This window comes from Elephas maximus, chromosome 9 (genome assembly GCF_024166365.1).
Source record: "Elephas maximus indicus isolate mEleMax1 chromosome 9, mEleMax1 primary haplotype, whole genome shotgun sequence".
NCBI classification, from domain to species: domain Eukaryota; kingdom Metazoa; phylum Chordata; class Mammalia; order Proboscidea; family Elephantidae; genus Elephas; species Elephas maximus.
In genome coordinates this window covers 59,733,470-59,746,682 of record NC_064827.1, presented here as the reverse complement: position 1 = coordinate 59,746,682, position 13,213 = coordinate 59,733,470, and the positions used below count along the sequence as shown (strand labels likewise).

Below are 13,213 nucleotides of genomic sequence, written 5' to 3'. Positions count from 1 at the left end.
TACTATTTATCTTGATTACTGACTTTTTTTGGCACCCCCTTAAATTTTGCCTCCTGGTTCTGGTTCTGCTCTTATCCCTGAGTTTTAAATTGTTGAAATACAGGAGTGTTTCATTTGGTAAGGAGCCTGGTGGTGCACTGGTTAAGCACTTGGCTGCTACCGAAAAAGTTGGCAGTTTTAACCCACCAGCCACTGAGCAGGAGAAAGATGTGGCAGTCTGCTTCTGTAAAGATTTACAGCCTTGGAAATCATGTGGGCAGTTCTACTCTGTCCTATAGGGTTGCTATGAGTCAGAATCGTTTTGATGGCGGTGGGTCTGGTCTTTTGGCTTTATTTGGTGATTCTCCAGAAAGACTCACTTGACTCAAAGCAGATTATACTCACAGCTGTGTTACAGCAAAGGACACAGTAAAAACAGCAAGAAAAAGGTATGCAGTAGGAAACCCAGAGAAGCCCAGCACAGGATTCTACCATCCTTCCTTGTCTGAGGCCACACAGGAGTACCTTAGCAGTGAACTTCAGGGACACACGTGGAATGTCTTTGTCTAGTGACGCCCATTTGAGTTTCAGGGTTGGAGACTCTTATGTGGGGCAGGTCATGTAGCCATATCTTGCTATGCAAGCATTGCTACACAAACAACTACGACAACTGAAACTCAGGACCCCAATGATGAATCCAGGTACAAGACATCAATATTGATGTTTATGCAAAGCAACTTGACAAGCCAGTGTGGTCTGGTCCATTGTTCCAGGTATATATAGCAAAATCATCAATCACAAAGACACTTGGAGGGCTGCATTTTGGAGGGCTGGCCAAGAGTCAACCATAGTTCCCTTGAAGACATGCAGGGAATAAGCAACCAGACCTCCTGTGTTAATACCTTTTCTCACAAGGAGCCTTATAGAAAATCAAAATAACAGCTTGATTATAAATAGTGCCAAATTGCGCTAAGTGAAGAACATGGATTGGACCCATATCAACAGACTTCCTATTGTTCCCTGGGAGCCCACACCTTGAAATGACTCACCTGTAGGGGAGTCTTGGGCTGCAGAGAAGAAATTGACCCACCCAGGAGAAAGAGATATTGCTGCTTTTCACAAATATTGTGTCACAAAAGAGGGGACAGAGGGTGATGGAGTTCCAGACCTGTCTCTAGAAGGCAGGCTTTAGGATCGCTTCAGATGTTCTTAAACAAAGAAAAACAGTGGTGAGAGAAGAGCATACCTGTCCCTGAGCAGAACACTCCCAAACACAGAATGGATAGCAACATGCTTATTCCTTTGTCTAGGTTCAACTTATAAGTTCTTCTCTGAACTCTGGCAGATGTGAGGGATATAGGAAACAAGCATATTTTCCCAGTACTGGGTAACTGAGCAATGTTTTCCAATGGAAACACGAGAACAGAGGCATATGCCATTGAAAGGAATGGCCCCAAAACCATGTTTATCCCCAAGAACAAAGTTTCATCCCAGACTTCCTGTGACGGGCAGAATGTCATCTCCTCTGGCCAGAGTCCAAATCACTTCTCCTGTTTTTACATCTCCATCAGTGTGGCTTGAGACCAATTGCCACAACATTAGACTCACATGCACTTCTTTTTACCTTCAGTGGAAAGCCACACTGTACCGAGTACCTAGCTGTCAGCTTTATTGTGTCTCCTCAGCAACTTCAGTTGATGGCCAGCTATGGCCAGTGGACCAAGTCCAACCTCTCCACCAGTTTTGTAAATTAAGTTTTACTGCAACACAGCCATGCCCATTCGTTTACATATCTGAATAGTTTTGACAGAGATTGCATGGCCTGCAAGCCTAAAATAGCTATTATCTAGTCTTTATAGAAAAAGTTGGTGACCACTTGCAAAGAAGAAAAAAAGCACTTTAGACCTTATTTATGCCACCACCAATGTCTAAAGAATGAGATATGTAGGTGGAGTTCCTAAATCAGCCACAAGAAAATCAAAGTAAGTTAGTATTTTATTGAAAACTAACTATTGGAACAAGTTGAGAAGAAGGTCAGTGTAGGTTAGAAAAATAAATAATAGATTGCTTTTATATGCCATTTTCTTGAGTTCAAGTACACATAAATTCAAACTGTTTGAAACAGACTATTTCTAAGAAGCCACGCCTTCTTGACTTAATTTAGCTCACCTCCACAAGCTTTCACTGAGCTCCTTCTATTTGCAAGGCCTGCCTTGGATGTTGTGAAAATCAAAGGGGAAGTGTACAAACACCTGCAATATGATGCAGGCAGTTTTGGGGAAGGGGCCAGTGGGTCAGAGAGAGGAGCCAAGACAGGTTCACACAGTAATTAACACTCTCCACCTCTGAACAGACGGTTGAGGTACTTTAAAAGTTCTCTCGTTAAACATATCCTTTCCATCTTATTTATACCATTCAATGCCTTAGTAAATTCTTCATAATGAAGAAAAAGAAGTCCACTGTATTATTACAAATTATGAAATTGTATCGTATGTAGAAACACTGCAACAGCCATCTTCAGAAATGTGTTTCTTGTCGTTTGCTGGGTTATTTGGGGCTTGTTTGCTGCTGTTATTGTTGTTGTTGCTTTGGGTGTTTTGTTATTGTTGTTTTCAACTTAGTACGTGTGATGGTTAATGTTATGTGTCATTTTGGCTAGGCCATGATTCCCAGTATTGTGTGGTTGTCCTCCATTTTGTGCTCTGATATAATTATCCTCCATTTTGTGTGTCATAAATCCTAGCCTCTGTATGTTAATAAGGCAGGATTAGTGTGGGGCGTATCTTGAATCACAGCTTTACAATAGGGTCTGCCGTGAGGTGGATTGCATTCAAGCAGCCTTTCTCCCTGGGTCTCCTAACTCCCACCCAGGTGATTGGGCGGACCTGTGCAGATATGGTAATTTTGGCCCACCAAAGGGATTGATCAGTTTTGCTATCCCACTGGGCTTGAAGTGAGCCATCCCAGAGGTGGGAGAGAGAGCAGGAAGAACAGCCAGGAGCCAGTACACCCTTTGGACCTGGGATTCCTGTGCTGAGAAGCTCCTAGAAGCAGGAGACCAAGACAGAAAGTGAGCTGTAACCCTGAAGATGGTTAGAAGTGGTGACAGGAGAGGCCCAGCAGCAGAGACCCAGAAGCAGGAGACGATGCAAGGGTCTTTCCAGCCCACGGAGTAAGAAAGCTGAGTGCCTTTGGGCAGAAGCCGAGGGGCAGGGAGAGGCATGCCTATGAGCATGGCTGGGAAGAGCATGGCCTGATGGAAGAACAGTATCCTGAGCATTCCTGAACCTGAATTGTAACCTGTTACTTCCCTAATAAGCCGCATACGTGAGTGTTGTCTGTGAGCTCTGTGTGGCCATTGCAGTGAATTATTGAACCCAACAGAGAAGTAGAGAGTGCTGTGAGAGGGACGATTGGTATCAGATGGCAGAGGGAGGATGCGTGTCTGTCCTCTGTGTCATAGGGAATCAGCCTTGGGCTGTTGATCGTGATTTTCCTTCCCCCTTGTGAATTCAGAGAAGATCAGACAGCACCTCCGAGTTGTTTTTACTGGGTCATACTCTCACTCAAGTCACACCCTTACTCAAGTCACACTGTTATTTTGATATTGAGGAGTTTCCTTGGAGATGTGACCTGCATCCAATATATACATATGGATCCTCTGCCAAGGCTCTTCCTTGCTCTGGATCCTGCATCAGCTCGTCATCATCTGATCTCCGGTTCTTGGGACTTGAGCCTGTCATCTGATCTGCTGATTCTGGAGCTTGTCAGCTTTTGCTGCCCCGTGAGCCAGCAGCCTGCCATCTGACCTGCTGACTGTGGGTTCGTCAGCCCCTACAACCACGTGAGTCAGGAGAAGCCTCCAGTCTGATGTCTCTCTCTCTCTTTCTATATATATAAATATACATACACTTCAATGGTTTTGCTTCTCTAGAGAACCTAGCCTAAGACCGTACAAATCTCTAGAAAATTGACGGGCTTTCATACAACTAGTCCAAATATAACTTTCGTGTTCTTTCAATCAAACTGATATCAACGAGTAGAGCCAATTTATTATAATTATTCCATGAAAAAAAATTTTTTTCTACTTTAGTATAATTATTCTATGAAAAAAAAAAAACTATGAGTGCATTATAAATCAGACTATAATCTACACTCTCAGAAGTCCACTTGTTTGGAGGGGATCACTGTCTCCTGTTCCTTTGCATTTTCCCAGTATCAGTAATTTGAATAGATTTGTTATAGGTGATTGAAAGTTTCTGGCATCAAAAAAATGCCTGTGGTTGAAGCTGGTTGATGGCTAAATGGAGATGCACTTTATTCTATTGTTGTGTGTGTTTGAAAAGGATTTTTCAAGTTTTTTTTAAACCAACTGTTGAGTCGAGGTAGTTCTGCTATACAAGGGACAGCCACCCCACATCCCATTGGTTCCAGCAAGCTAGAGTTTATAATTCTCATTAGCAGTCACTATGAGATGGCAGCAGTGCATGGAAAATAAAGGCATTGAGAAGAGAGAAGTCAACATTTTTTTTTTTTTTTTCCTAATCGTTCTGAGTAAAGGGTGACTTTGTGAGGCCAGATGAGCATTTGGGTTAAAATGGCAATATCTATTGGGCAGACATTATATGCTAGTTGTCTTGAACGATTAGGGGAAAAAAAAAAAGCTTACTGGCAGAGTGGTTAAGTGCTACAACTGCTAACCAAAAGGTCTGCCGTTCAAATCCACCAGGCACTCCTTGGAAACTCTATTGGGCAGTTCTGCTCTGTCCTATTGGGTCGCTATGAGTCAGAATTGACTCGATGGTAATGGTTTTTTTTTTTTTTTTTTTGGTTTTGGCCTTGAACATATATCTGTATGAAACAGTTACTTGTGAAGTAAGTCCTTATTAGTAAGCTGTTCCTTATTCATTAACTATGCTTATTGTGCTCTGTATGCAAAGCCCGGTGCTAGATACGGGGACACACAAATGTAACATTTGTCTTTGGCCAATTGGACAGAGAAAAAATGCAACCAGCTTACACCTAGTCCCTGAGACTTAAATCATTACTGAGTCTTGGACCTGTAGTCCAATGGCCAGAAATCAGCATAGCTTAATTCACTTCAGACATGAAACCATCTATAGAGCACCCATGGTATATAAGATTCTGGGCTAGACACTATAAATACAAAGAAAAAAAAGGTACAGCCTCTGTCCTCAGTCTAGTGGGGAAGACAGATGACAAAATCAACTGTTTAATAGTAAATTGCATAGGATGCTATGGAATCACAGAGAGTGGGCTCAGGGAAGGCTTCGTGAGCTTAATCTTAAAGGATGGTTAAGATTAGGCAAGTGAGAAAAGGTGGAAAGGAGCAAAGAGTTATAAAATAGCATGTGTATGTGTCTGGAATTATCTGAATAACAATATAAGAACAGTATAAAATTATCAGTACAATACAAGCTCCATGAGGGTGGGGGGTTTATTTTGTTCAAAATACGCCTGGCTCAAAGTAGGTTCTCAATAAATATTAGTTGAATGAATAAATAAATCCAATTATAGAGTGTTCTGGAGCTCAAAGTTTATGGTAGGGAGTGGCAGGAGAGGTAGACAGGGCAAAATCAAGGAGACCTTGTTATGGGTAAATCTGTGTCCCCAAAAAGATATGTTCAAGTCCTAACCCCCAATACCTGTGAATGCTACCTCATTTGGAAATAGCATCCTTACAAACGTAATTAGTTAACATGAGGTCATACTGGAATAGAGTGGGCTCTATTCCAATATGACTGGCGTCCTTATAAAAAAGGAGAAAAGACAGAGACACAAAGGGAAGATGGCCACATGAAGACGAAGGTAGAAATTGGAGTTATGCTGCCACAAGTCAAGGAATGTCTACGGCTACCAGAAGCTGAAAGAGACAAGAAAGAATATTCCCCTTAGAGTCGTCTAGAGAACATGGCCCTGCTGAATTCAGACTTCTAGCCTCCAGAACTGTGAGAATAAATTTCTGGTGTTTTTGGCCACCCAGTTTGTGGTACTTTGTTACAGCAGCCCCAGGAGACTAATACCCCTTACCTTGTAAGGAGCTTGGATTTTACGGTGATGGAGAAACATCGAAGAGTTTTACCAAGAAGCGTGGCATGACTAGATTTGCATTTCAGATAAGTCTGGCTTCAGGTAGAAGGAACCTGAGGGACACAAGACAGGAGACAGAGAGGGACCAGCTACACACCTGCTGCCACAGTCTGTGTGAAAGCTGATGAGATAAAATCCATGGAATTAGGGACAAATTTGATGTGAGCTCTGCACCTCTACCAGCATGGTTCATGTGAAAAAGGCTGACAATGCCAAGTGTTGCTGAGGATGTGGAGCAACCAGAATGCTCATCCTCTGCTGAGAAAGTAAAAATTGATACAATCACTTTGAAAAAACATTGCACGGCACCTGCTAAAGGTGAACCCAGCAACCCCACTTTTCAGCATATATACCCAACAGAAATAAGTAAGTATATGCTCCCAAAGACGTGGACAAGAATATTCCTAGCAACAGTATTTGTCACAGCGAATAAGGATAAATAAATTGTGTTGTATTCATACAACAGAATACTACAAAACACTGAAGATGGATGGACTGCCACCATACAGATAAATCTCATAAGCATAATGCTGAGTGAAGGGGGCCAGACACAGGAGAATACAGATGCAGAACACCATTTATAAAAGCTTAAAAACAGACAGCACTCACTTATGGTGAAGAATTCAGAATAGTGGTTAACAACTGGGAGGGAGTTCTGTATCTTGTTCTATATCTTGATGTGGGCATCATTACACAGGTGAGTTCTCTTTGCAATAATTCTCCAACTATATACTTATGATTTGTGCAGTTTTCTAAATGCATATGCATTTTAAAAAGTGGCTTCAGTTTCTGGGCTCAGAGAGGGTGGGCGACGGTGCCCTGTGATAGGTTCAATGTATCTAGAAGGAAGAAGAGGCAGACTCGACAGTAGCTAAGGCTGTCACTGCACTCATGGCTTTGGACTGCTCTTGGTGGCTGTTCAGGTGTCTCAGTGAGTCATGCCATAACCCCCAATGTCATGGAAATCACCTATCCCTGGCAATTCCCCTCCGGGGCTGTGCCCTTCATGAGGGACAGTTTCCTTCAAGAAAAGAAACTCATTGTTAGGGACCCTCTTTGGCTCCACTCTGCCCTTGGCAGGGAGATGGGGGGAGGTGTGGGGAGGGAAGGGTTCAAGATAAGCAGGCATATTCAGATCGACTAAAGGTAGTGCCACAGGATTACAAAAATATCCTTTTAAAAACCACTGGGGTCCAGGGGATTGTCTAGAATTGCGTGGTAGTGGTCATGGAGAAGGAAGCTTTGGTGGTGCAGTGGTTAAAATGCTCAGGTGCTAACCGGAAGGTCGGTGGTTTAAACCTACGAGGCGCTCCAAGGGAGAAAGCTTTGGCAGTCTGCTTAGGTAAAAATTTACAGTCTTGGAAACCCTATGGGGCAGTTCTACTCTATCCTATAGGGTCGCTATGAGTGGGAATCAACTTGACGGCAATGGGTTTGCTTTGGTTGGGTTGGTCATGGAGAACAGACACATTCTGGGCACTTCTCATCCCTTCCTTGCCGATGCCTGTCTTCTGCTGAGATTGTTTTATGTGTGCTTTCACTTGAGGCAAGTTACTCCTGATGTAGGGGAGAGAAGATAGAGACTGTGGGGTAACCCTGAACAGGAGCCAAGAGAAGGATACTGTGCAGTGATGCCAAGTGCTGTTGAGTATATGGGGCAACCAGAGAGCTTGTCATCTGCTGATGAAGTATAAATTGATACAACCACCTTGAAAAGCCGTTACATAGCACCCACTAAAGCACAGGCACTACTAACTGTAGTTGTGCCCATGTGGCTACATGTCCTGCCCCTCTCCTCAACCTGCCATTACTCCAGGCAAACTCAAGAGACTCAGGTGGAATTCCAAAAGCTCTCACATCCTCTTTTCTACCCCGTCGCTAGTTAGAGACAAGGGACAAAGTTCCTTTAAGAACAGATTGAGCTGTCTAGGAAGACCTGATGCCCCCAGATGAAAAGAGTGAAAATCCCTGGCCCTCTTTCCCAACTTCCAGACTTATGGGGCCAGGCTAGGGCTTTTTTTTTTTTTTTTTTGCCTCATATTGGTCCCTAGCTTCTTGGCAATGGGTTCAGCAGTCTGGCCCCTTCGCTAATTTCAGCATCCTTGTCCTGCTATCTGCTATAGCTGATAATTTAGGTACCCAAGTACTGCCTGTGCTTTTGCCGTAAGTTTTTGTCCTGGTACAGGAGGATTATGACGCTCCCTTCATGCCCCAGAGCCACCACCCAGCTGCCACGTGGCTCTGAGGAAAGAAGAACTCTTGAAGTTCCCTTATGACACCTTCTTCCTCTGGCCAAAGCCAAGGGAACTATTTATAGGAGAGATGATCGCCAAACAGGCAACCCAGATAAATCATGAAATTCTGCACCCACACTTAGGTAACCGTATTCTCAAGATTCCAAAGAATATTTTGCTGTTGTAGACGTGAATACGTGAGCAACCAGGTAAGTGAAGTGGGATCAAGATGGAGTCACAATCTTGGGGTTTACTTTCAAAGAATAGAGTGAACCGTGATACTCAGAGGCAGCACTCAAACACAATGCTGCCGTCTGGGGAAGTGGAATCACTAGCTATGGGGATTATTTCTTTCCTACAATATACTGTGCTTTGAAATCAGTCCTAGACTTTGTCCAGCCCTTGTACCAAAATCCTAACACCATTTCTGGCTACTGAAATCCCCTCCACTGGAAACTCAAGTACACATCCAATCCCAGCTTTAGCTTACCCCTCTTTTCTTTCTCTCCAGCCACCTAATACAGTTGCTACTAAAGAGATGATGAGTACCAAGGGTCTTTAACTTCCATTATTTCATCAAATATAAGGTGCCAGTGAAAGATGAATCATTATTTTATAGAAAAAAATGCAATTTAAATATAACAAACCATTCACTGTAAAATGCACCCCAATTCAGACATGTTAAAATTTGGGGATGGGGGGATATGCTTCTTCGAATCAATGAATTATAATACTATTGCCTGGACAGAATTCAGGGAATGGGAAATCAGAAGCCATTTGATTTCAGGAAATCGTGTATATAAATTAACAAGCCCTCGATACCAACATATAAAAGGTCTGAGACATTCCAGTGAATAGGTTCCTTTATTTCCAACACAACTATACGATTTACATCTTAGATTAGAGAAGTGTTATGGAGGATTATAGAAACTGACTCCCAAAATTAACAAAGACAATTTTAAAAGAGTATCAAATAACTAAAATATGAATTTAGATAAGCCTGCCTAGTATTTAATGTGCATTTATATTTAAAGTATCTTGCAGACAATAGAAATGAGGAGTAATTTTACAGTTAGGAACAAAATTCAAAGCTTCAACTGTCTTTACAATACTTGAACAAATAATTCTTTCACCTTTGTGTACTTACGAACAGATTTTTGAAATGTGTGGAGCTGATGCTAAAAAATTGGAAGCGAAGATTCGAGAACTAATGTAAACTGATCTCCAGGACAAGATACACTTGTAACATTTCCAAAAGTCATAGCAAATGAGTTTATGTTCTCATTTCTGGCAAATATTTTAATGTTCTATTGGTCTTTCTCCTAATGTTTTACAGGTTAAATTCTGTATAGCAATCTCACTGCGAAATTGCCTTAAACTGTTGAAATATCAGTGATTATATCATTTCATTGTCCATCTTGGGATTTCCATTTGCTCTGGGCCATTTATTGGGCAATGTTTGTATGACCCTCACAACAGAGGCCCTGCACAACTAAGTCAACAAGTAAGTTTGCCAGAGGTTGCCAAGGATGCAATCCTTCACACTGATCAAGGAACAAATAAATGCCGTATTGCTCTGGTGCATTCTAAATACATGAAGGCCTCTCCCCAGTTGTTTGTGGTACAGAATTCTCCAGTGCCTCACCTTATATTTGAACTGTGTCATTGTTCTCTCCCCCACTGTCTTTCTAAATTTGTCTATAAACAAACAAAAAATACCACAAGAACAGAAAACAGAAAGCCCTTTTACTACCTATACTGTTTTTGAAAACTGACTTAGCTCATGGCTAGCTGAAGATCAACTTCAGCTGCAGCAGTAGAAAATTATGGTCCCTCATCCAGTTTCCAAATACAAGTCATTTCTTGGCTTTGAGCTCACTGAATGAAGGGGAGACCAAGCCAGACGTGGAATCATTACTGTAGCAAAACAACATAGCCTTTGGCATTTGGTGTGCTGTTAGTATTACTCTGCACGATGTGCTCTTTTCAATTGCCATCAGTAGGGAGGAACAAAAGCAATTTCCATTCACACAGTGGGGACAACAGTGGACATTCTGTCCTGCCCCAGGACTATGTAAACTCTCCTTTCTTTCATAATATACTATAGTCAGTCCATAGGGACTTTACCATTATGCATAAATATGGATAAATAGCATTATTTTTTAAACGTTAAATACGCATCTACCATATGAGCCAGTCATTCCACTCCTAGGCGTTTATCTCAGGGAAAAATAAATATATGCCTATAGGAAGACTTGTACACGAATGTTTGTAGCAGCTTTATTGTAAATCCAAATGTCCATCAAGAGGTATATGCATAAACAAATTGCAGTATATCATGTAATGAAATACTACTCATAGAAATGAATAAACTGCTGAAACACACACACACAAACTGGCTTAGCTCAGATGTTAAGGCACAGCCCAGAGAAGATAGCTCTTTCTCGTAGTTAACTGTGTCCATCGTGGAGCTGCCACCAGCTGAATGCCATGATCGCGAATCATAGGGTAGAGCTAGCTTTCCCAAGCCATTAATGACTGAGATTTTGATAAATCACAGCATCCATGAGCTTCGTTAGGATTCTTTGAGCTATAGAGTAGAGGAAACTGCACATGCTAGCTTAAGCAAAAAGAGACATTCAGAAGTCCCTGAGTGGTGCAAATGACTAACTCTAACCACAAGGTTAGGGGTTTGAGTCCACCCAGAGGCACCTCAGAAGAAAGGCCAAGTGATCTACTTCCAAAAAAATCAGCCATTGAAAACCCTATGGAACATAGTTCTACTTTGACACACATGAAGTCACATCACCATAAATCAGAATCAATTCAAGGGCAAACGGTATGATTCATTCAACACATTCTTATTGAGCACTTGAAATAAAGGCTGATTTGCAGATTCCAAAGGCATATATACAGTCAACTTTCATGAGAGATCAGATCAAGGGAGAGAAAGGTTATGGGAAATTCTCTGCTTTTCTCTTTTCATCTGAATTATTCTTTCTGTCGCCACAAATAGGTGCTCTTTGTTTCCCAATCCTTGTGCTGGAGCGGCTTCTGCTAATAGCTCCCAAGCATACATCACTCCTCCACTCAAGAAACCACCCAGGAGAGTGTTGACACATCACGGGGTTAGCAACCAATGTCACAAAACAATTTGCATATTAACTATTTAATGAGAAACTAATTTGCTATGTAAACTTTCACCTAAATCACAGACACACAAAAAAAAATTAAAAAGAGAAAACCGACACTTACAATTAAAAAAAAAAGAAAGAAACCAGCCAGAATATTCCCTGAGGAAAGACTCTAGCCAGGGCTCGGGATCACAAGTAAAATCAATATGGCTCCTAAGCAGGGGATGGTGGGAGTAGAGGGATCCCATAAAAGCAAGAGGCTGGGAAGACTAAAACTATTGTGATCCCTGCAAAAATTGGCTTTTTGTATAAAGTAACAATTTAAAATAAAAGTACATATACCCATTTATGCTTACATATATAAAAACCATGCAGTAGATAAGATGCTAAGCACTTTGCATTCATCCCCTCATTTAACCTTTGTAACAATCCTATAAGCAGTGGTGTCCTGGTAAATGTTTAACAATTAACTGTGGGGAAAAATGGCCCTGGGTTGTAGTGTTTGCCAATTTCTGTGGTATAAATCCTTGGCAGAGTTCAAGCTGCCAACATGACATGGCTGAACATGGAGTTGGGAAGAGATGTGTGTAGCAAGCTCTCCTGAGCAGGTAAGATCTTGCTCCAGCACACCACTACCTATAAGGGAGGTACTACATTTATCCCTATTTTCTTAAAGAGGGAAAAACAGACACAATGAAGTTAAGTGACCTATACAAAGTTGTCCAGAAGCATCCATATTAGATCCCAAGTTGTCTGATGCCAAAGCTGAGGGTTTAATAAAAGTGATATAGTCAGGCATAAAATAGCATCATATTTAAATTCTACTAATCACTCCCACTGCTTAACAAAATAGAGTGTCAAAAATTTTCAGATCATTTTGTCTGATGCCCTCATTTTACATAAGGGCCATTTGGAGAGGTGCAGAGTCATAGATCTCAATTTGCACTTCCATGTCTAGTGGCCAAGTCTCTGGACAACCATAACTACCATTGACCCAATTCCCTGGTACCCAGCCCAGTGCACAGAACAGACCAGACCAAGAAGACATGACAACTAAATGCAATGTGGTATCCTGGATTGGAGCCTGGAACAGAAAAAGAACATTAGTGGAAACCAGTCAAATTCAAATAAAGTCCGAAGTTTGGTCCATAGTGATGTAACGATGTTGGTTTCTTAGTTTGACAAATATACCATGGTGATGTAAGATTTCAAACTACGGAAAAATGGGTGAGGGGCATATAGGAACTCTTTAGTATCTCTGCAATTTTTCTACAAATTGAAGTTTTCCAAACTAAAAAGTTAATTTAAAAAAAATGCATCTGTAACCAGGGCTATGAAGGAGAAGCACAGGGCTTTGTGAGCATGGAATAGGGAAATGTAATGTAGGCCAGAAGTCAGGGAGGGCTTCCTGAGGAAATGACTATTGACCTAAGATATTAAGAATGAGGAAAAGTTTTGTGAAAACTGAACGTCTCAAAGTCAAGTGATGGATTTACAGATTACTAGAGCATTTTGCTTTCAAGAAAGGTATTTTCCTTCTTCTTTTCCTTTTATAAACAAATAAACAAACAAAAAAACCCAAACCTGTTGCCATGGAGTCGATTCAGACTCATAGTGACCGTATAGGGCAGAGTAGAACTGCCCCATAAAGTTTCCAAGGAGCACCTGGTGGATTCAAACAGCTGACCCTTTAGTTAACAGCCGCAGTTCTTAACCACTATGCCACCAGGGTTTCCTCCTTTTATATAAGGCCCA

At 41.6% G+C, this 13,213-nt stretch overlaps 1 protein-coding gene across 1 annotated transcript in view; it reads left to right on the top strand.

Moving 5' to 3' along the window:
- TXNDC8 (thioredoxin domain containing 8) overlaps positions 1 to 9,540 on the top strand; it is a 28,866-nt gene extending 19,326 nt beyond the window's left edge. Inside the window, exon 5 of the mRNA XM_049896038.1 lies at positions 9,478 to 9,540. Within this exon, the coding sequence (XP_049751995.1) occupies positions 9,478 to 9,540 (63 nt within the window). The remainder of the gene's footprint in view (positions 1 to 9,477) is intronic.
- The last annotated feature ends 3,673 nt before the right edge of the window (positions 9,541 to 13,213 follow it).